This window comes from Mobula birostris, chromosome 22 (assembly GCF_030028105.1).
Source record: "Mobula birostris isolate sMobBir1 chromosome 22, sMobBir1.hap1, whole genome shotgun sequence".
NCBI lineage: Eukaryota > Metazoa > Chordata > Chondrichthyes > Myliobatiformes > Myliobatidae > Mobula > Mobula birostris.
This window is the reverse complement of record NC_092391.1, coordinates 1,021,909-1,046,229: the sequence shown is the minus strand read 5'-3', so window position 1 is coordinate 1,046,229 and position 24,321 is coordinate 1,021,909. Positions and strand designations below refer to the sequence as shown.

General features: G+C 42.9%; 1 protein-coding gene across 2 annotated transcripts in view; it reads right to left on the bottom strand.

Annotated features, from left to right (window-relative positions):
• stxbp1a (syntaxin binding protein 1a) overlaps positions 1-24,321 on the bottom strand; it is a 166,009-nt gene continuing 141,688 nt past the window's right edge. Inside the window, exons 17-20 of one of the 2 annotated variants that reach the window (XM_072239885.1) lie at positions 22,286-22,371; positions 4,756-4,910; positions 4,071-4,196; positions 1,170-1,256 (exon numbers count right to left, since the gene is read on the bottom strand). In XM_072239885.1, coding sequence (XP_072095986.1) covers positions 4,087-4,196; positions 4,756-4,910; positions 22,286-22,371 — 351 coding nt within the window. In that variant the 3' untranslated portion in view covers positions 1,170-1,256; positions 4,071-4,086. Of the gene's footprint in view, positions 1,257-4,070; positions 4,197-4,755; positions 4,911-22,285; positions 22,372-24,321 lie in introns of both variants that reach the window. The other variant, XM_072239886.1, reaches the window with a different exon arrangement.

Sequence of the window (24,321 nt, the reverse complement as noted above, 5' to 3'; positions counted from 1 at the left end):
AACTCATCAGATTCAATTTATTTGTCCGTTCAGTATCAGTACCACAAAGTACAATTTGTGCTTAAACACACCGAAGTAAGAATCTGATTAAGTTTTAAAGGAACGTGGGATCAAGGCAGACTAAACTCTCAGATAAATATAAATATGACGACACAGAGATCATATACAATGGCAAAGGAAGCTTTCTGCATCACAAGCAGTCAGTGCATCACACAGCCTTTGCTTACAAAATAAACAAGCAGAGACCGGAAGGTAAATATCCCTTTCAACAAATGGAAGATATAGCAATGCCCAGCGGGAAAATCTCCTCAGAAACCACAAACCTGCTTCACACAATGACAGACACAGGGCAGAGACACTCATAAATTAAAGGCGCTACTTCACGTTGTCACCAGGGGACAATACAGAAAGAAATGACGTACACCCACTATACATCTCAGTGCATTATGTTCACCTTGATACTACTCAATCAAACGGCATTTTGCTAAGTACAATACTGAAATAACATTGGCTCTTTTTGCAAGCATGACTTTGACACTACACAGAAAAGATGAGAATACTTCCGTTTGAAAATTCGTGGAGGCATGTTCAGGAATTTTCATCCAAATGTCACCTTCTTCTGATAGGTCTCTCAATAATCTCACACCAGGCTGATTTCAACAAATCTTGGTCCCAAGTGAATTGGGTTAAAGCTGAATCTGGCTCTGAGACACAGAGACCATAGAAGATAACTTTGGATTGTGTTAAAGATCAGTCTTGTGCTGACTGGTTGAAGACTATGAATGAGAAACAGTTCAACCAATTCTATGTCTGCTTACACTGGAATCGCTATTTGCTTATTAATGAATAAGTACATGCAGTTTGTTCCTCCACTGATGAAAATGTACACAAAATAAACAAACAGAATTCTACCATTGTCACATCCTAGCAGTACTCAGAGCATCCTTATAAGATTTGGTAATTACAGTTTAATGTAGCTTTTTGTTTCAAAATGTTGCATCCATTGTTAAACAGATTTAATTAAATTCACTAGCCTTATTTTTTAGCTCAATACATACATGTTGAATTACAAAGATGCAACACCAAAACTTCACAGACAGTAATATTCTCCTCAGTGGGAAGGGAACATTTGGGAATCAGAGTGTGGGAACGCCTTGATGTACAGCTTCACTCTTAACTGCTAGCTTCTTCATCTGGCTTATTCATTTTCTTTAGTGAGTTTAGTAACTTCTGGGGAGTGAGGACATGTGTCGACCCTGCAGTTAAGAGACATAACACAATTAAGAATGGTGGAAATACAAATTCTTGTCATCAGCAGAATTAATGTAACTTTTCAAAGTAATATTTTAAAAATGCACTCTCTCTTTTCCTTATGGTATTGAACGTCAGCAATTCCTTTCAGCTGTAGCATCATTCTATAATTTGCACAGTCTCGGAAATGATTTATTTGCCCAGAAATGGGATTCTGCCCTTTTATGTGAATGAAATGAATATTTATCAATCAGACTATCTTACAAACCTAGCCAACACCCCACCTAAAGTGATGAGAGCGGCTTGTATTTGAACCTGAGTGCATGGCTCCCATAGGAATCACACACAGTACAAATACCTGCTGATAGCTGTCTGCTCACTGAGGGAGTTCCAACCCTCACTGGAGGGGCACTAACTCTCACTGGCACCAACTTTTACCAGAGGGACACTAACCCTCTCCGACACTAACTTTCACTGGAGGGGCACTAACCCTCTCTGTCACCAACATACTCCGGGGGGGCACTAACCCTCTCTGTCACTGATCTTCTCTGGAGGGGCACCAATCTTCACAGGAGGGGCACCAACCCTCACTGGAGGGTTACCAAACCTCATTGGAGGGGGAGAACTAACCCTCACTGGCATTAACTCTCACTGGAGGGGCACTAACCCTCTCTGTCATCAACCTTCTCCGGAGGGGCACCAACCCTCACTGGAGTGGCACTAACCCTCACTGGTGTTAACACTCAATGGAGGGGCATCAATTCTCACTGGCATCGACCCTCACTGGAGGGTCACCAGCCCTCACTGGCACAGACTGTCTTTCAGTTTTTAAGAAGACTACAGCATACAAAAATACTGCTATTGCAGTGCTAATCATGGATAAACATTAGCTTTTTAAACAGTTTAACTTTAAAATTGGTTTTAAATATGACCTAATTAGGACACCAATCCTCATGAGCACAATACCTGCTGTAGGCATCAGCAGCAATGGATGTGACGGCTGTCATGTAGGACCATCAGGCTCTGAGGGGAGGGCGGGGAGCTCCAGATTTACCTAATGGGGCAACCGGATGTCGGTGGCTCAGGCAGGCATTAGAATGGAGACACTCTTAGCCGGGTCCACGTGACCCAGTAGGTTGGCTGTACAAAGAGCCTGGCTCTCTGTCTGACCACAATCAGCATCCCTGAACCATGGAGACTGATGATACATAATAGTGCACGCTACAATGACACACTCCATTAAGTTAACACACACACTGGCACGTGCATGCACATACACTCACACACGAACATGCGCACAGACACACACACACACATTCACACAAACACACGTGCACACACAGAAACACTCAAACATACACACATGGACACACACACACAAACGTGCACACACACAACACACAGAAACACTTAAACATACACACATGGACACACGCACACGTGCACACACACACAGAAACACTCAAACATACATACATGGACACATAAACTATAAACACACACACACACACACGCACCCTAAAAGCTGTGTCACCACTGAATCATTGATGGACTGAGCATCTCAGCAACTAGATGTTGAGCAGCATGTTTACCGTTATTCTAAGCACACTCTTTTTACAGTGCCTGAGCTGCACGCAGTCACCGCAGAAGCTGCCCACTCGAAGCCACTGATGTCAGAACAGAGTTCCATTACATACCATATACAGTAACAAAGCGTAAAGTGTGCTCTAAGTTTTACTGTGTTAGTCTTGCGAGACCATGGATCTGCACCTGGAAAGTCTTCACTCTCCAGGGCGCAGGCCTGGGCAAGTTTGTATGGAAGACCAGCAGTTGCCTATGCTGCAAGTCTCCCCTCTCCACGACACCAATGTTGTCCAAGGGAAGGGCATTAGGACCCATACAGCTTGGCACCGGTATTGCTGCAGAGCACTGTAAGATTAAGTGCCTTGCTCAAGGACACATCACGTTGCCTCAGCTGGGGCTCGAACTCACGACCTTCAGATCACTAGTTGAATGCCTTAACCACTTGGCTACGTACCCACACTTTACTGTGCATGTTTCACCTAAAAGCTCAAAGTTCTGCTTTTAAGGGTGGAAATGACTTTATTTGGTGTAGGCCTGATACAGATACGTATCCTTGCTAACACAATTTCACAGGGAACTGCCTGGGCCTCGTTATAATGCCTATGCAATCATTAGTGTGCAAAATGTATTTTATGGTTTCCAATCTCTAGGCAACTGGTTGTAAGGTTACGACACAAAATTACAGTAAGTGCTCATCACCACAACACTAACATTGAAATATTGTATGTTTAATCATTGCTCAATTCACAGATCTAACTGAAGGTTTTAAAATCATACTTTTTAACTAATTACAAGTTTTTTAACTACAAGGAAGATCTTTTTAAATAAAGAACTTGTGTTAACCATTTGCAGTAATAATGGCATTTCTGATTTTTATGTTCAGAATGGTAGTATATTTCTCTCCAGGTTTAGTCTTTTAACCAATTAATTTTGCATTTGAAAGGCTGAATATGTGTGACCAACGTTTATATTTTGTGTGCAAATTAAGTGTTTGGGAAAAAAATCTTAACAGTACCCAAAGGGTTAAGTGGAAAAGTCTGATTGGTAAACTGTGTAAGCATTTTTCAAATGATGGATAATTTTTTTATCAACATATTTCTAACATATAAGATTTTGTTTACTTTGTTACAAGTTCATTAATCAAAAAGATTTTTAAGAATGCAGTTATAAAAGAAAAGTTTCAGTAAACAAAGAAAACCCTTGGAAAGAGAAGAGTTTCTTTTTTAAGGCTTTACTTTTCATTGGCAATTTTCACTCCTGTTTAGGAGCCTGATCCTCAAAGGTAACCCTAGAGGACTCCCTGAAGTCCGGGTGCCTCAAGTCCATGAGAAACTTTGTTGGAGTTATAGTGTGGGTAGAACCTGTGAGAGAACAGATGCCAGCTAACACTCTTACAACCAGCTAATGTCTGTCCATATTAACTTCCCTGCGTTGCTGTCAGGGTTGGTACATGCACATTTGAATAGGGTTTGAGCCTCTTCCCAGCTGAAGACACCAGGTGAAGTTGAAGCAACTCTGCCCTGTTGGATAACCTCGGCCTCTGAGCTGAGGTTCAGTGTGGGCAACCTGGAAGCAGGGAAGGACTCAAACAAGCATTTACAATGGCAGAGAACAACCACCATGAGAAAAAGAAGAAAATAATTGTGATTAAAGGAAAACAGGTCAAAACACAGCAAGCATAATCCAGCACCAATAATGAAGAACTCAGAAATTGGCTTTCCAGAGGGCAGCACAACAAAGTACAAGCAGTTAACACTTAGCATGAAGTTGTTTCACTATCAAATAGATGAAACACGCTACAAAGCAAAATAAAATCAAGTGATATTAATTTCATCAAACGAAGCAAAAATCTGAAGTAAATGTACTCAAACTGACTTACCACTGTGAATAAACTGCTGGCTGATTCTTCATAATACTTACCTATTAGCACTTCCCACTTGCCATTGGCCTGTGTCACCTCATAAGCACACCGCATCTCCGAGCACGAAGTTCCTCCGATAATGAAGATGATGAGCCGGGGTCCTGTTCTGTACTCTCCCGGAGTTTTATTCTTATGCCAGTGACCGTATCGGGCACTGCACAAAACATCGCAGAAACATCAACAATCAGGATGATTCTCTAGAATCTACAGACACAAGCTGCCCCGTGAAGATTAATTCCATAAACCTCTCCCAATAACAGACCATTAACAGGACTACATTGCATGGAACATTATATATAATAAATATAAGATGCTTTCACTTTCAGAGTTCGTGCTTTGGAATTATTCACCAGAGAAAATGTACCCTATTTCCACCCAGGCCATTGGTCCTCCCCCTCTTTCTAACCTCCTCCACTGCTCTCCCTCCTCTTTTCTCACCTTCTCTTTTCTACTTGTGGTTCTTTCCCCACTAGACAGAGAATGCATCACATTTTGAACCACCTACAAGGAGTGGGACATGGGGAAGGGAAAGGAAGCAAATGTGAGTGATGGTAGTTATTTCTTTATTTCTTTAATTTTATTCTGTGCCAGTTCAGGTACAGGCAGTGGGTTACCCTGCAAATGCTGACCTACATGACACTGGGTTGAGTTCGAGAGCTATGAGGTAATGTTGCCACTCTATAAAACTCTGGTTCGACACACTTGGAGCACTGTGTTCAGTTCTGGCCATCTCAGAACGTGGAAGCTTTAGAGAGGGTGCAGAGGAGATTTACCATGATACTGCCTGATGAGGGTACGTTCAGTGAGTTAGGGCTTTTCTCTTTGGACAGAAGGAGGATGAGTGAGGTATACAAGGTAATAAGAAGCATAGACAGAATGGACTGACAGCACCTTTTTTCCAGGGCAGCAATAACCAATAACAGAGGACACCCATTTAATGTGAGTGGAGGAAAGTTTAGAGGAGGTGTCAAAGGAAGTTTGTTTTTACACAGAGATTGATTAAGTGCCTAGTCCTCAGCTAGGGGTGGTGGTTGAAGCAGATAAATTAGGGATATTTAAAAGAATCTTAGATAGGCACATGGATGATAGAAAAATTGAGGGCTATGTAGGAGGGAAGGGTTAGATTGATCTTGCAATAAGCCAAAAGGGCAGCACAATATTGTGAGCCAAAAGGCCTGTACTGTGCTGCCTCATATTTTTTCACCAAATTGTCCCTCAGGGAGAATTAAATCACCACCTAAAGTAGATCGACAGAAATATCAACGAATCACATTAGAAGAAAATAATCACGAATTGAATCATTTGCCAGAAATGATTGTATCATTTTCCTCGTCGACTCTTTTTCTTGATGAGATGTTGGCAATAAACATATGACAGCTTCATCAGTCCACCCCATGCTGGGAAATATCACCAATGTACCACCAATATGAAAATAACAGGTCAACCTCGCCCTAACTCTTACTCAGTAAACCCCATGCCGGGAAATATCACCAACGTATCACCAATATCAAAATAACAGGTCAACCTCGCCCTAATTCTTACTCAGTCCACCCCATACTGGGAAATATCACCAATATATCACTAGTATCACTAATATGAAAATAACAGGTCAACTTCGCCCTAACCCTAACCCAGTCCAATCCATGCCGGGAAATATCACTAGCATTACCCTTCAAAATAACATGTCAACCTTGCCTCCATCCTTCACAAGTCATGGGTTTCATCAAATCCGAACTCTGGGACTTTACTGCTTCATCTGGAGTCTGCCGGTCAGGACTAACAGTATCAGAATCTGCTTCCTCAGGAAGTTATGGATACTTGGAATAGTTTTTGCAAAGGCAGGTAGCTGCTGAGATGGGGTGTATAATTTAGGAAGGGACTGATAGATTCTCAGAAACTGAAGGAATGTTGGGATACTGGTAGACGAGATTGAGTCGCAATGACACAGATTTACCAGGCTGCGTTGCTCAGTGCCGCCTGCATTCAGAATCCAGTCAGACACTTGAGTAAAACAGTAAAGACTGGGCAGCCATCATTTGTCAGAGATTCTGTCACTGAGTATTAGCTAACAAACAACATCACAAAGAACAGACTTTACTATTAATAGTATTTCACCTTCCTTTGTTGTGCTAACACCCACATCTCCAGTGCAATGCCACCATCCAATAATACAACTGTACATCACTGACTGTACAGTAACTCTGCAGTATGTGAACCTCACCATGCACCGACACGGTAACGTGCTCTCATCGTCAAGCCCACGTTCAATGGCTATCACACCTAAACAAAATTACACTGCGCAAACTTACCCTCCACAACACAAAGTGGCATGGGCAGCACGGTTTTATATAAGGCATTCAGAGAAGGAATGGGTGACCACCATGAAGAGAGAGGGAGGCAGGGAAACCCAACAGCCTGACTCACTCCAACACTATGACTCTGTAGTGGGAACAAATGTAATTTGGGAGGTCAGCCAGAGGCTGGATGATGTCACTGTGGGAAGGGAGATCAGTGGGGAGGGACAAGTACCACTTGAAGGTATATATTCCAGTACGGAGATCAGTAGGGTGGGACAGCCGCTTGCAAGGATAAGTTCCAGGAGGTAGATCAGTGGGGAGGGATGTGCCCCTACACCTCCTCACTCACTACCACTCAGGGCCCCAAACAGTCCTTCCAGGCGAGGTGATCATTTACTGTTTGATCATCTACTGTCTCAGTGCTCCTGGTGTGGCCTCCTGTATAGCAGTGAGACCCAACGTAGATTGGGAGACCACTTCTCCAAGTATCTATGCTCCATTCACCAGAAAAAGCGGGATCTTCCAGCGGCCACCTATTTTAATTCTACTTCCCATTTCCATTCCCACTTGTCAGTCCATGGCTTCCTCTACTGTTGCGATAAGGCCACACTCAGGGTGGAGAAGCATCACCTTATATTCCTCCAACCTGATGGCATGAACATCGATTTCTCGAACTTTCGGAAGTACCTCCCTCTTTCACCATTTCCCATTCCCATTTCCCTCTCTCACCCTCTCTTACCTGCCCATTATCTCCCTCTGCTTCTCTCCCCTCTGTTTCTTCCATTGCTTTCTGTCCCCTCCTCTCTGATTCCCCCTCTCCAGCCCGTTATTTCTTTCATCAATCGACTTCCCAGTTCTTTATTTCACCCTTCCACACCTTCCAGTTTCACCTATCACCTACTGCCTTGTACGTCTTCTTCCCCCTCTCCCCACCTTCTTACTCTGACTTCTCATCTTTTTCCCCAGCCCTGATGAAGGGTCTCAGCCCAAAACATTGATTCTTTACTTTTTTCCATAGATGCTGCCTGGCCTGCTGAGTTCCTCCAGCATTTTATGTGTGTTGCTCAGATTTTCTTTTGTTTGTCTGTTCCAGATCTGATTAAGAGATTCAGATTTGAAACACTGAACCTGTCTCTCTATCCACATATGTTGCCTGACCAGATGAGTTTTCAGAATCTTCTATTTAATTGGACATTAACTGCGCTGTATATTGATCCACTGTGCATCAACCACTGTACAATAGAACTCTTTGCAAAGACTTCAGCATATATTAGACTCTCCTGTGCATCGTACATTAACCCTATTGTACATTACAGATCAACTGTACACTGACCCAATGTGTTTACTGTCTAATAACTCTAAAGATCTACCCGGATTGTACACTGACCCCAAACTATACTGTACATTAACTCTACAGATCTACACTGACCCTACATTTTTACTCTAAACATATACCCAGACGATACACTAACCCCAAATGTACTGTACACTAACTCTATAAATCTACACTGACTGTATACTGACCCCAACACTATATTGTACTTCAGCTCTGCAGATCTGCGCCAACTGGACACTGACCTCATGCTGTACAGTACATTAACTCTGCAGTTCAATGCCAACTGTACACTAACCCCACACTGTATTGTACATTAACACTGCAGCTCAACGACTGTACACTAACCCCACACTGTATTGTACATTAACTCTGCAGTTCAATGCCAACTGTACACTAACCCCACACTGTATTGTACATTAACTCTGCAGCTCAACGACTGTACACTAACCCCACACTGTATTGTACATTAACACTGCAGCTCAACGACTGTACACTAACCCCACACTGTATTGTACATTAACTCTGCAGCTCAACGACTGTACACCAACCCCACACTGTATTGTACATTAACACTGCAGCTCAACGACTGTACACTAACCCCACACTGTATTGTACATTAACTCTGCAGTTCAATGCCAACTGTACACTAACCCCACACTGTATTCTACATTAACACTGCAGCTCAACGACTGTACACTAACCCCACACTGTATTCTACATTAACTCTACGGTTCAACAACTGTACACTAACCCCACACTGTATTGTACATTAACTCTGCAGTTCAACGACTGTACACTAACCCCACACTGTATTGTACATTAACTCTGCAGTTCAACGACTGTACACTAACCCCACACTGTATTGTACATTAACTCTGCAGCTCAACGACTGTACACTAACCCCACACTGTATTGTACATTAACACTGCAGCTCAACGACTGTACACTAACCCCACACTGTATTGTACATTAACACTGAAGCTCAACGACTGTACACTAACCCCACACTGTATTGTACATTAACTCTGCAGCTCAACGACTGTACACTAACCCCACACTGTATTGTACATTAACACTGCAGCTCAACGACTGTACACTAACCCCACACTGTATTCTACATTAACTCTACGGTTCAACGACTGTACACTAACCCCACACTGTATTGTACATTAACTCTGCAGTTCAACGACTGTACACTAACCCCACACTGTATTGTACATTAACTCTGCAGTTCAACGACTGTACACTAACCCCACACTGTATTGTACATTAACACTGCAGCTCAACGACTGTACACTAACCCCACACTGTATTCTACATTAACTCTACGGTTCAACGACTGTACACTAACCCCACACTGTATTGTACATTAACTCTGCAGTTCAACGACTGTACACTAACCCCACACTGTATTGTACATTAACTCTGCAGTTCAACGACTGTACACTAACCCCACACTGTATTGTACATTAACTCTGCAGCTCAACGACTGTACACTAACCCCACACTGTATTGTACATTAACACTGCAGCTCAACGACTGTACACTAACCCCACACTGTATTGTACATTAACTCTGCAGCTCAACGACTGTACACTAACCCCACACTGTATTGTACATTAACACTGCAGTTCAATGATGACTGTACACTAACCCCACACTGTATTGTACATTAACTCTGCACATCTACGACTGTACACTAACCCCACACTGTATTGTACATTAACTCTGCAGTTCAATGCCAACTGTACACTAACCCCACACTGTATTCTACATTAACTCTACGGTTCAACGACTGTACACTAACCCCACACTGTATTGTACATTAACTCTGCAGTTCAACGACTGTATACTAACCCCACACTGTATTGTACATTAACTCTGCAGTTCAACGACTGTACACTAACCCCACACTGTATTGTACATTAACTCTGCAGCTCAACGACTGTACACTAACCCCACACTGTATTGTACATTAACACTGCAGCTCAACGACTGTACACTAACCCCACACTGTATTGTACATTAACTCTACGGTTCAACGACTGTACACTAACCCCACACTGTATTGTACATTAACTCTGCAGTTCAACGACTGTACACTAACCCCACACTGTATTGTACATTAACTCTGCAGTTCAACGACTGTACACTAACCCCACACTGTATTGTACATTAACTCTGCAGCTCAACGACTGTACACTAACCCCACACTGTATTGTACATTAACACTGCAGCTCAACGACTGTACACTAACCCCACACTGTATTGTACATTAACTCTGCAGCTCAACGACTGTACACTAACCCCACACTGTATTGTACATTAACACTGCAGCTCAACAACTGTACACTAACCCCACACTGTATTGTACATTAACTCTGCAGCTCAATGACTGTACACTAACCCCACACTGTATTGTACATTAACACTGCAGCTCAACGACTGTACACTAACCCCACACTGTATTGTACATTAACTCTGCAGTTCAACGACTGTACACTAACCCCACATTGTATTGTACATTAACTCTGCAGCTCAATGACTGTACACTAACCCCACACTGTATTGTACATTAACTCTGCAGCTCAACGACTGTACACTAACCCCACACTGTATTGTATATTAACTCTGCACATCTACGACTGTACACTAACCCCACACTGTATTGTACATTAACTCTGCAGTTCAATGCCAACTGTACACTAACCCCACACTGTATTGTACATTAACACTGCAGCTCAACGACTGTACACTAACCCCACACTGTATTGTACATTAACACTGCAGCTCAACGACTGTACACTAACCCCACACTGTATTGTACATTAACTCTGCAGTTCAACGACTGTACACTAACCCCACACTGTATTGTATATTAACTCTGCACATCTACGACTGTACACTAACCCCACACTGTATTGTACATTAACTCTGCAGTTCAATGCCAACTGTACACTAACCCCACACTGTATTCTACATTAACTCTACGGTTCAATGACTGTACACTAACCCCACACTGTATTGTACATTAACACTGCAGATCTATGACGACTGTACACTAACCCCACACTGTATTGTATATTAACTCTGCACATCTATGACGACTGTACACTAACCCCACACTGTATTGTACATTAACTCTGCAGCTCAACGACTGTACACTAACCCCACACTGTATTGTACATTAACACTGCAGCTCAACGACTGTACACTAACCCCACACTGTATTGTACATTAACTCTGCAGCTCAATGACTGTACACTAACCCCACACTGTATTGTACATTAACACTGCAGCTCAACGACTGTACACTAACCCCACACTGTATTGTACATTAACTCTGCAGTTCAACGACTGTACACTAACCCCACATTGTATTGTACATTAACTCTGCAGCTCAATGACTGTACACTAACCCCACACTGTATTGTACATTAACTCTGCAGCTCAACGACTGTACACTAACCCCACACTGTATTGTATATTAACTCTGCACATCTACGACTGTACACTAACCCCACACTGTATTGTACATTAACTCTGCAGTTCAATGCCAACTGTACACTAACCCCACACTGTATTGTACATTAACACTGCAGCTCAACGACTGTACACTAACCCCACACTGTATTGTACATTAACACTGCAGCTCAACGACTGTACACTAACCCCACACTGTATTGTACATTAACTCTGCAGTTCAACGACTGTACACTAACCCCACACTGTATTGTATATTAACTCTGCACATCTACGACTGTACACTAACCCCACACTGTATTGTACATTAACTCTGCAGTTCAATGCCAACTGTACACTAACCCCACACTGTATTCTACATTAACTCTACGGTTCAATGACTGTACACTAACCCCACACTGTATTGTACATTAACACTGCAGATCTATGACGACTGTACACTAACCCCACACTGTATTGTATATTAACTCTGCACATCTATGACGACTGTACACTAACCCCACACTGTATTGTACATTAACTCTGCAGTTCAACGACTGTACACTAACCCCACACTGTATTGTACATTAACTTTGCAGCTCAATGACTGTACACTAACCCCACACTGTATTGTACATTAACACTGCAGCTCAACGACTGTACACTAACCCCACACTGTATTGTACATTAACTCTGCAGCTCAACGACTGTACACTAACCCCACACTGTATTGTACATTAACACTGCAGCTCAATGACTGTACACTAACCCCACACTGTATTGTACATTAACACTGCAGCTCAACGACTGTACACTAACCCCACACTGTATTGTACATTAACTCTGCAGCTCAACGACTGTACACTAACCCCACACTGTATTGTACATTAACACTGCAGCTCAACGACTGTACACTAACCCCACACTGTATTGTACATTAACTCTGCAGTTCAACGACTGTACACTAACCCCACACTGTATTGTACATTAACTCTGCAGTTCAACGACTGTACACTAACCCCACACTGTATTGTACATTAACTCTGCAGTTCAACGACTGTACACTAACCCCACACTGTATTGTACATTAACTCTGCAGCTCAATGACTGTACACTAACCCCACACTGTATTGTACATTAACTCTGCAGCTCAACGACTGTACACTAACCCCACACTGTATTGTACATTAACTCTGCACATCTACGACTGTACACTAACCCCACACTGTATTGTACATTAACTCTGCAGTTCAAAGCCAACTGTACACTAACCCCACACTGTATTCTACCTTAACTCTACGGTTCAACGACTGTACACTAACCCCACACTGTATTGTACATTAACACTGCAGATCTATGACGACTGTACACTAACCCCACACTGTATTGTACATTAACTCTGCACATCTACAACGACTGTACACTAACCCCACACTGTATTGTATATTAACTCTGCACATCTATGACGACTGTACACTAACCCCACACTGTATTGTACATTAACTCTGCTCATCTGACCAGCCTCTTAAAGTGAAAACCAACTCAATGTCATTGGCTGTGAATTACGTACATTTCTCCCAATTACGATACGCTGCACAGCCCACCCCCCAGAATTCACTAAAACTGACATTCTGAGCCAGTCTGGAGCTCGGAACAGCCGCCCAGCTCGGGTCCTGTGTTGCATAGGTGGAGGAACAACAGGTGCCTCTACCTTATCCAGAGGTGCGTTGACACACTCATGGTCATGTTGTGATGTCAAGGACATTGCAGCAGAATACTCCCAATCTTGCTGGGCCGGTTTAAGATGATCTACCAAAATATGTTCATGTTAACCACTCTCATCTATGATAAAAGCCTTTTCTCCCTGTTCCAAAACGCAATTATGGGCTATCGTAAGGGGGCCTAAGGGGCTATTGGTGTGTATCATGGCGAACAAAAACAAACAAGGTTCGGTTACCTGTTAGGGTCATCTACTGTATCCAGTGTGGCCTCCTGCATACCGGTGAGACCCTATGCAGATTGGCGGACTGCTTTGCTGAGCACCTACGCTCTACCTGCCAGAAAAAGCAGTATCTCCCAGTGGCCACCTATTTTGATTCCACCTCCCATCCCCATTCTGACATGTCAGTTCATGGCCTCCTCCACTGTCGCAATGAGGCCACACCCAGGTTGGAAGAGCAACACCTTATATCCTGCCTGGGTAGCCTCCAGACTGATGGCATGAATATCGATTTCCTGAAATTCCGGTAATGCCCCCCCCCCCCACCTTCACTATTCCCCATTCCCCTTTTCCTCTCTCACCCACTCTCCTCACCTGCCTGTCACCTCCCTCCGGTGCTCCTCTCACTTTTCTTTCTTTCATGGCCTTCTGTCCGCTCATCAGATTCCCCCTTATCCAGCCTTGTACCTCTTTCACAGTTCAACCTCCCAGCTCTTTACTTCATCCCTCCCCTCTCTGGTTTCACCTATCACCTTGTGGTTCTTCCTCCCCTCCCTCCACTTTCTTACTCTGACTCCTCATATTCTTTTTCCAGTCCTGATGAAGGGTCTTGGCCCAAAACATCAACTAAACTCTTTTCTATAGATACAAAATGCTGCAGTAATTCAACAGGCCAGACAGCATCTATGGAAAAAATACAGTCGACGTTACAGTCAAGAGTTCTGCCGACGAGTTTCAGCCTGAAACGCCGACTGTTCTTTTTTCCATAAATGCTGCCTGGCCTGCTGAGTTCCTACAGCATTTTGTATGTGTTGTTTGGATTTCCAGCATCTGCAGATTTTCTCTTGTTTGGGAATGCCACAGAGACCAGTTTACTGGCATTGGGCATGAGTCCGTGGTGCAGAATGGAAAGAGGGAGAAAGGGGGAGAAGCACTGACAGGGGACTCAGTAGTCAGAGGAACAGACAGGAGATTCTGTGGACGTGAATGAGACACCTGGATGGGATGTGGCCTCCCAGGCACCACCCTCAGGGACCTTGTAGATTGTATCCAGAGCACTTTGGAGGGGAGGGGGAGAACAGCCAGATGTCTTGGTGCATATTGGTACCAATGATATAGGAAGGAAAAGCAAAGAGGTCCTGAAGAGAGAACTTAGAGAGCTAGGCAAATAGCTGCAAAGCAGGACTGGATTGGTGCCTGTGCCATGTGCCAGTGAGGGTAGAAATAGGATGATTTGGCAGATAAATGCATGGCTGAGAAGCCGGTGCAGGGGATAGAGCTTCAGGTTCTTGGAACATTGGGATTTCTTCTGGGAGATGTATGACCTGTTCAAAAGGTATGGGTTGCACATGAAGGAGGCCAATATTCTTGTGAGCAGGTTAGTTAACACTGTTGGGGAAGGTTTAAACTAATTTGGTAGGGGGATGGGAACCGGAGTGAAGGGACTCAGGATAGGACAGATGGTAAAAGAGCAAAGATAGTATGCAGTCAGACTATTAGGAAGGGCAGGCAGATGATAGGGAAAAACTGCAGTCAGCAGGGTGAGTATCAGTGCACTAGGGATTCAGAATCAATAAGGGTAGCAAATACAGTACTCAAAGTGTTATATTTTAATGCACGGAGTATAAGAAATAAGGTGGATGATCTTGTTGCACTTTTACAGATCGTCAGGTATGATGTTGTGGCCATCACTGAATCGTGGCTGAAGGATGGTTGTAGTTGGGAGCTAAATGTCCAAAGTTACACATTGTATTGGAGGGATAGGAAGGTAGGCAGATGGTTGGTGTGGCTCTGCAGGTAAAGAATGACATCAAATCATTAGAAAGATGTGACAATAGGATCAGAAGATGTTGAATCCTTGTGGGTTGAGTTAAGAAACTGCAAGGGTAAAAGGACCCTGATGGCAATTATATACAAGTATCCCAACAGCAGCCGGGATATAGACTAAAGATTACAACAGGAAATAGAAAAGGCGTGTCAAAAGGCCAATGTTATGATAGTCATGGGAGATTTTCACATGCAGGTAGATTGGGAAAATCAGTTGCTAATGGATCTCAAGAGAGTGAATTTGTTGCATGCCTATGAGACGGCTTTTTAGAGCAGCTTGTCGTTGAGCCTACTAGGAGATCAGCTATGTTGGATTGGGTGTTGTGTAATGAATTGGGGTCTATGAAGGAGCTTAAGGTAAAGGAACTTTCAGTATACAGTGATCATAAAGTGAGTTCAACTTGAAATTTGATAGGGAGAAAGTAAAGACTGATGTAGCAGTATTTTAGTGGAGAAAAGGAAATTACACTGGTATGAGAGAGGAGTTAGCCAAAATAAATTGGAAGGAGATGGCAGCAGAGCAGAAATAGCTTGAGTTTCTGGGAAAAATGAGGAAGGTGCTGGATAGATGTTGCAGCTATTTAGGACTCTGGTCAGATCCCACTTGGAGTACTGTGCTCAATTTTGGTCGCCTCACTACGGGAAGGATGTGGAAACCATAGAAAGGGTGCAGAGGAGATGTACAAGGATGTTGCCTGAATTGGGGAGCATGCCTTATAAAGACAGGTTGAGTGAACTTGGCCTTTTCTCCTTGGAGCGACGGAGGATGAGAGGTGACACGATAGAGGTGTATAAGATGATGAGAGGCATTGATCGTGTGGATAGTCAGAGGCTTTATCCTAGGGCTGAAATGGCTGTCACAAGAGGGCACAGGTTTAAGGTGCTTGGGAGTAGGTACAGAAACGTCAGAGGTAAGTTTTTTTTACGCAGAGAGTGGTGAGTGCGTGGAATGGGCTGCCATTCGGCACAACTCTGTGGGCCGAAGGGCCTGTATTGTGTTGTAGGTTTTCTATGTATTTCAAAAACAAAGACATACTCAAATGGCAAAATAGTACAACCATGGCTGATAAGGGAAGTCAAAGTTAATATAAAAGTAAAAGAGAGGCATACAACAAAACAAAAATTACAGGGAAGATAGAGGATTGGGAAGTTTTTAAAAACCTACAGAAAGCAACTAAAAGAATCATTAGGAGGGAAAAGGTGAAATATGAAAGCAAGCTAGCAAACAATACAAAGATCGATAGAAAAAGCATTTTCAAGTATATATAAAAAAAGAGATGAGAGTGGATATAGGACTGCTAGAAAATGAGGCCAGTGAAATAATAATGGGGGACAAGGAGATGGCAGATGAACTAAAGGAGCATTTTGCATCAGTTTTCACTGTAGAAGACATTAGCAGTGTGCCAGATGTTGAAGGGTGTGAGGGAAGAGAAGTGAGTGCAGTTACTACTACAAAGGAGAAGGTGCTCAAAAAGCAGAAAGACCTAAAGGTTCATAAATCACATGGACCAGATGAACTACACCCTTGGGTTCTAAAAGATGTCGCGGCAAAGATTGTGGAGGCATTGGTAATGATCTTTCAAGAATAATTGGACTTTGCAATGGTTCCAGAGGACTGGAAAATTACAAATGTCACTCAATTTGTTAAGAACAGAGGGAGGAAGCAGAAAGGAAATTATAGACCAGTTAGCCTGACCTCAGCCGTAGGAAAGATGTTGGAGTCAATTGTTAAGGATGAGGTTATGGAGTACATGGTGACACAGGACAAGATAGGACAAAGACAGCATGGTTTCATAAGGGAAAATCTTGCCCGATGAACTTGTTGGAATTCTTTGAGGAGATTACAAGTACGATAGATAAAGGAATGCGGTGGATGTTTTATATTTGGATTTCCAGAAGGCCTTTGACAAGATGCCACTCATGAGGGTGCTTACCAAGGTAAGAGCTCATGGTGTTACAGGAAAGCTACTGGCAATGTTTAGAGCACTGGGTGATTGGTAGGAGGCAGCAAGTGGAATAAAAGGATCCTTTACTGGTTGGCTGCCAGTGACTAGTGGTGTTCCACAGCGGTCAGTATTTGGGACCGCTTCTTTTTATACTGTATATAAATGATTTAGATGACGAAATAGATGGCTTTGTTGCTAAGTTTGCAGATGATACAAAGATTGGTGCAGGGCAGGTAGTGTTGAGGAAACAGGTAGGCTGCAGAAGGACTTAGGCAGATTAGTAGAATGGGCAAGAAAGTGGTAAATTACATATATACAATGTTGGAAAATTCATGTTAATGGACTTTGGTAGAAGAAATAAATCTGAAGGCTATTTTCTAAACGGGGAGAAAATCCAAAAATCTGAGATGCAAAAAGGACTTGAGAGTCCTAGTGCAGTTTACCCTGAAGATTAACTTGCAGGTGGAGTCAGTGGTGAGGAAGGCAAATGCAATGTTACCATTCATTTCAAGAGGTCCAGAATATGCGCATGGATGTGATACTGACATTTTGCAAGGCACTGGTGAGGCCTCCCCTTGAATATTGTCAACAGTTTTGGGCTCCTTATCTAAGAAAAGGTGTGTTGGTATTGGAGAGTGTTCAGAGGAGGTTCACCAGGATGACCCTGGGAATGAAAGGTGTTGTGTATGTGGCCGTTTACACAACAATACCATTAATAAAAACGCTAGAGACTGGAGCTAAGTTAACAGGGGCTTTTACTTACGGAACCCGAAATGAACACATATATACAGATCAATATACACCTAATAGTGTATGCTCAATAACGTGTTACTACGACATAAAATAGTCCCATATTATACAGTAGGCTATATGGTACAAAAGGGTTATTATATGAGGAACATTTGATGGTTCTGGGCCTGTTCTCACTGGAATTTAGAAGGATGGGAGGGGACCTCACTGAAACCTTTCGAATATTGAAAGGGGTACAGAGAGTAGATGTGGAAAGGATGTTTCCCAAGCAGCAGAAGTCTAGGACAAGAGGACAAGCCTCAGTATAGAGGAGTGTCCATTTAAAACAGAGATGTGGATGGAAAAATTTCTTTAGCCAGAGGGTGGTGAACTTTTGGAATCTGTTACCATGCAACTTTGGAGGCTGGGTGATTGGGTGTATTTAAGGCGGATATTGATAGATTCTTGATTGGGTATGGTATCAAAGGTTATGGGGAGAAGACCAGGGAGTGGAAAAAAAGAATCAACCATGATTGAATGGTGGAGCAGACTCAATGGGCCAAATGGCTCAATTCTTCTATGCCTTATGGCCTCCACAGCTGTCTGTGGCAACAAATTCCACAGATTCACCACTCTCTGTATAAAGAAATTCCCCCTCATCTCCATTCTAAAAGGACACTTCTCCACTCTGAGGTTTTGCCTTCTGGTCTTAAACTCTCCCACCATAGGAAATCTCCTCTCCACATCCACTCTATCAAGGCCTTTCACCATTCAATAGGTTTCAATTAGGTCGCCCCTCATTCTTCTGAACCCCAGTGAATACAAGCCCAGAGCCAACAAGCGCTCTTTGTACAAGCTGTTCAACCCCAAAATCATTTTCATTAACCTCCTTTGAACTCTCTCCAGTTTCAGCACATCCTTTCTAATTTAAGGGGCCCAACGCAGCTCACAATACTCTAACTGAGTCCTCACCAGTGCTTTATAAAGTCTCAATGTTACATCCTGGCTTTTATATTCTAGTCCTCTTGAAATGAATTCCAACAGCACATTCGCCTCCCTCACCACAGACTCAACCTGCAAATTAACCTTCTGCACAAGGATTCTCAAGTCTTTTTGCACCTCAGATTTTTATATTTTCTCTCCAGTTAGAAAATAGTCAACCCTTTCATTTCTCCTATGAAAGAGCATGACCATACACTTCCCTACATTGTATTCCATCTACCACTCTTTGCCCATTCTCCTAATCTATCCAAGTCCTTCTGTAGCCTTTCTGCTTATTCAGAACTAATTGCCTCTCCACCTACCTTCGTGTTGTTTTTAAATTTATCTTTCCATCCTTGTCCTTCCTTCTAACAGGAGCATATCTTTCCTGTACTCTGTGCAATTGACCTTTAATCACCCTCCACGTGTCTGATATGGATTTGCCAGAGAAAGGGTGTTGCCAATTGATGCTTCTTAGTTCCTGCCCAATGCCCATGTAACATGCCCTACTCCAATTCAAAACTCTTCCACAAGGACCATACCTTTTGTTAACTATAGCTATGCTGAAAGATAAGGAGTTGTGGTCACTGCTCACTAACAGTTCATCCACTGAAAGGTCAGTCATCTGGCCAGGCTGATTACCCAATAACGGTTTAGAACGGCCCCTGTTCTCGTTGGAGTGTCCACATATTGACTAAAGACACCTTCCTGGATAAGCTTAAAAAACTCAGCTCCATCTAAACTCCTTACACTAAGAAAGTCACATTTTATATTAGGAAGTTGAAATCCACCATGACAATAACCCTATTATTTTTACACATTTCCTTAAACTGATTACATATCTGTTCCTCAATGTCCTGATAACTATTTGAGGGTCTGTAGTACAATCCCATCAGTGTGATTGCTATCCCTGAGTTCCACCCAAAATGGCTCAGTGTCTCACCCTGCCATTATAGAAACATAGAAAACCTACAGCACAATATAGGCCCTTCGGCCCACAAAGCTGTGCCGAACATGTCCTTACCTTAGAACTACCTAGGGTTACCCATAGCCCTCTATTTTTCAAGCTCCATATACCTGTCCAGAAGTCTCTTAAAAGACCCTATTGTTTCCGCCCATTCCATGCACTCACCACTCTCTGCATAAAAAAACATACCCCTGATATCTCCTCTGTACCTACTTCCAAGCACCTTAAAACTATGCCCTCTCGTGCTAGCCATTTCAGCCCTGGGAAAAAGCCTCTGACTATCCACACGATCAATGCCTCTCATCATCTTACACACCTCTATCAGGTCACCTCTCATCCTCCGTCGCTCCAAGGAGAAAAGGCCGAGTTCACTCAACCTATTCTCATAAGGCATGCTCCCCAATCCAGGCAACATCCTTGTAAATCTCTGCACCCTTTCTATGGTTTCCATGTCCTTCCTGTAGTGAGGCGACCAGAACTGAGCACAGTACTCCAAGTGAGGTCTGACCAGGGTCCTATATAGCTGCAACATTACCTCTCGACTCTTAAACTCAATGCCACGATTGATGAAGGCCAATGCACCACACGCCTTCTTAACCACAGAGTCAACCTGCGTAGCAGCTTTGAGTGTCCTATGGACTCAGACCCCAAGATCCCTCTGATCCTCCACACTGCCAAGAGTCTTGCAATTAATGCTATATTCTGCCATCATATTTGACCTACCAAAATGAACCACCTCACACTTATCTGGGTTGAACTCCACCTGCTACTTCTCAGCCCAGTTTTGCATTCTATCAAAGTCCCCTGAGTCCAGCTATGATATTGTCTCTGATTAGCAGTGCAACTTCCCCCTCCCCTTCTTTTGTTTTCTCCTCTGTCCTTATTAAAACTTCAATAGCTTGGTACATTAATCACCCATTCCTACCCATCTATCAACCAAGTTTCAGAAATAGCTACATCGTAGTTCCATGTACTGGTCCATTCTCCATGTTCATCACCCTTACCCATAATACTCCTAGCATTAAAATATACACACTTCAAACTATCCAACTTGTTATTTCGATTTTGCCTTTCAGTATTTTCCTTGACATCTACCTTCCGGTCCAATCCTTCCCTCACTGACCTGGGAATCTGGTTCCCAACCCCCTGCCAAACTAATTCGAACTGTGCATATCTGCACCGACTGACTGTGCACTGACCCAATGCTGCACTGTACATTAACCCTGCAGATCTTCGCCAACTGTGCTCCAACCCTACATTGTCCTGTACATTAACTCTGGTTACCAATGCCAACTGTGCACTGATCCTATACTGTCCTGTACATTAACTCTGCAGGTGTATACTGATTGTGCATTGACCCCACGCTGTGCTGTACTGTACACTAACTCCGCAGTTCAATGCCAACTGTGCATTGACTCCTCACTGTCCTGGATATTAACACTACTGATCTATGCTGACTCACACTATCCTGTACGTTAACTCCACAGATTTACGTTGACTGTGCTATGATTCCACTGTCCTATACATTAACTCTACAAATCTACGCTGACTGTGCACTGACCCAACACTGTCCTATACATTAACTCTGCAGATCTGCACCGACTATGCACTGACCCCACGGTGCCGGGATTGTTTATCTTTGGTTCTCTAAACTGCTGTGGGAAGTGTGAATGATGCTAGAATTACCATAAGTCCCAGCTTCAAGCAGCACAGGACTCTGCGAAGACAAGCTGTGGTCTGTGCTTTACCGTGCACTAGGAGTTTTTTTTCTCTCAGCACATTTGAAGTTAGTTTGTTGCAAACCCTTGGAATGGAATATCTATATATTGGCCAGCAAAAGTTCTTAAATAATCATTAAATGCAACCTGTTACCATGAGCAACTACTTCCCAGCAAATCAGTTTAAGCCATTAAACCACCTTTAGTCTCTGCAGACCTTCAGAATCAGCAGAACCACAGATTGGGTAAATAGTTATTAAAACACTGATATTTACTCATCAACAAGGAATTGAACAAGCACCACTCAGGTGTGTGTGGAAACTTTACCTGACAGCAGTGGCACTGAATGAGGCAGTGGAACGGGCGGAGATATACGGGTAGTGTTTAGTGTCCAACTTGTCATCGATGGCATCCTGCAGGACAAACAGTTTAGGGGAAACGAATTGGAGAACAGAAGTCGAACAACTTTCTACTGCAGACCAGAACGATATAAGAATTATCATTATTTCTCACAGCAAGATCTGGTTTGGACTCTGTTCCTAATTACAGCTTCCATTGGACAACAAAGATTTTGCTTCCTGTATACTGTATACCTTATTGATTTTGGGCTGCCGATCATGAAAATCAACATTAAATTTCCCGATTACACACCATTATTTGTAATCAAGTTTTAGAAAGGCTATGAAAGCATCATGCACACACCATTCTATGTATTGTGTTTACATGTATATAGGTTTGCAAACACGTGATTGTGCATGCTCTACACACATAGCATATTATAATAGAGTAATTGCACTTTTAGGAGTGTTTGTGATTGCAAAATATCTCACAAATGTTGCAACATCCGCGATACTTCCTGTTACATTTGTGGCAAGTATACGCTTAAATCTCAAAGTCTGTGTGGCTAGGCGTAGCTCAGTTGTCATCTATAAATTTGCTGATGATACAAACATTGTTGGAAAAATCTCAGATGGTAATGAGAGGGCGTACAGGACCAAGATATACCAGCTAGCTGAGTGGTGTCACAACAACAACCTTCTATTCAATGTCAGTAAGACCAAAGAGCTGATTGTGGACTTCAGAATGAGTAAGATAAGGGAACACATTCCAACACTCATAGAGGGAATATGTCTGGTATGTGGGGGTGGGGTGGGGGGGGGGGCTACTGCACAGGATCGAAGTAAACTGCAGAGAATGGTAAAATTAGTCAGTTTTATCATGGGTACTAATGTCTGTGGTATCCAAGACATCTTCAAGGAGTGTTGCCTCAGAAAGGCAGCATCCATCATTAAGGATCCCCCAACACCCAGGACATGCCCTCTTCTCATTGTTACCATCAGAAAGGAGGTACAGAAGCCTGAAGACACACACTCACCAATTCAGGAATAGCTTCTTCACTTCTGTCATCTGATTTCTTATTGGACATTGAACCCATGAACACTACCTCACTACTTTTTTTTTGTTTTAGCACAATTTAGTTTAATTTAACTATTTAATATACAATTACTTACTGTAATTTGGTTTTTCTCCTATTTTTATCATGTATTGCAATGTACTACTGCCACAAAGGCATAGAAGCAGATTTAGGCAATTGGTCCATTGAATTTGCTCTGCCAATCAATCATGGCTGATCCTTTTTACCCCTCCTCAGCCCCACTCCCCGGCCTTCTCCCCGTAACATTTGATACTGTGTTCAGTCAAGAACCCATCAAGCTCTGCCTTAAATACATCCAATGACCTGGCCTCCATGGCTACCTGTGATAATAAATTCCACAAATTCACTATCCTATGGCTAAAGATGTTTCTCCACATCTTTGTTTTAAATGGACGCCCCTCTATCCTGAATCTCTGTCCTCTTGTCCTGGACTCCCCCAACATGGGAAACATCCTTTCCACAACTACTCTTTTTAGACCTTTCAACATCCCAAAGGTTTCAATGAGATCCCCCCTCATCCTTCTGAATTCCAGCGAGTACAGACCCAGAGCTATCAAACATTCCTCCTATGATGACCCTTTCATTCCTGGAATCATCCTTATAAACCTCCTCAGAACCCTCTTTAATGCTAGCATATCTTTTCTTTGATGAGGAGCCCAAAACTGTTCATAATACTCAAGGTGAGGCCTCACCAGTGCCTTATAAAGCCTCAGCATCATATCACTGCTCTTGTATTCAAGACCTCTTCAAATGAATGCTAACATTGCATTTGCCTTCCTCACCACCAATTCTACTTGCAAGTTAACCTTTACTGTGTTTTGCACAAGGACTCCCATCTCTTTGCATCTCAAATTTTTAGAATTTCTCCCCATTTAGAAAATAGTCTGCAATTTATTTCTACTACCAAAGTGCATGACCATGCATTTTC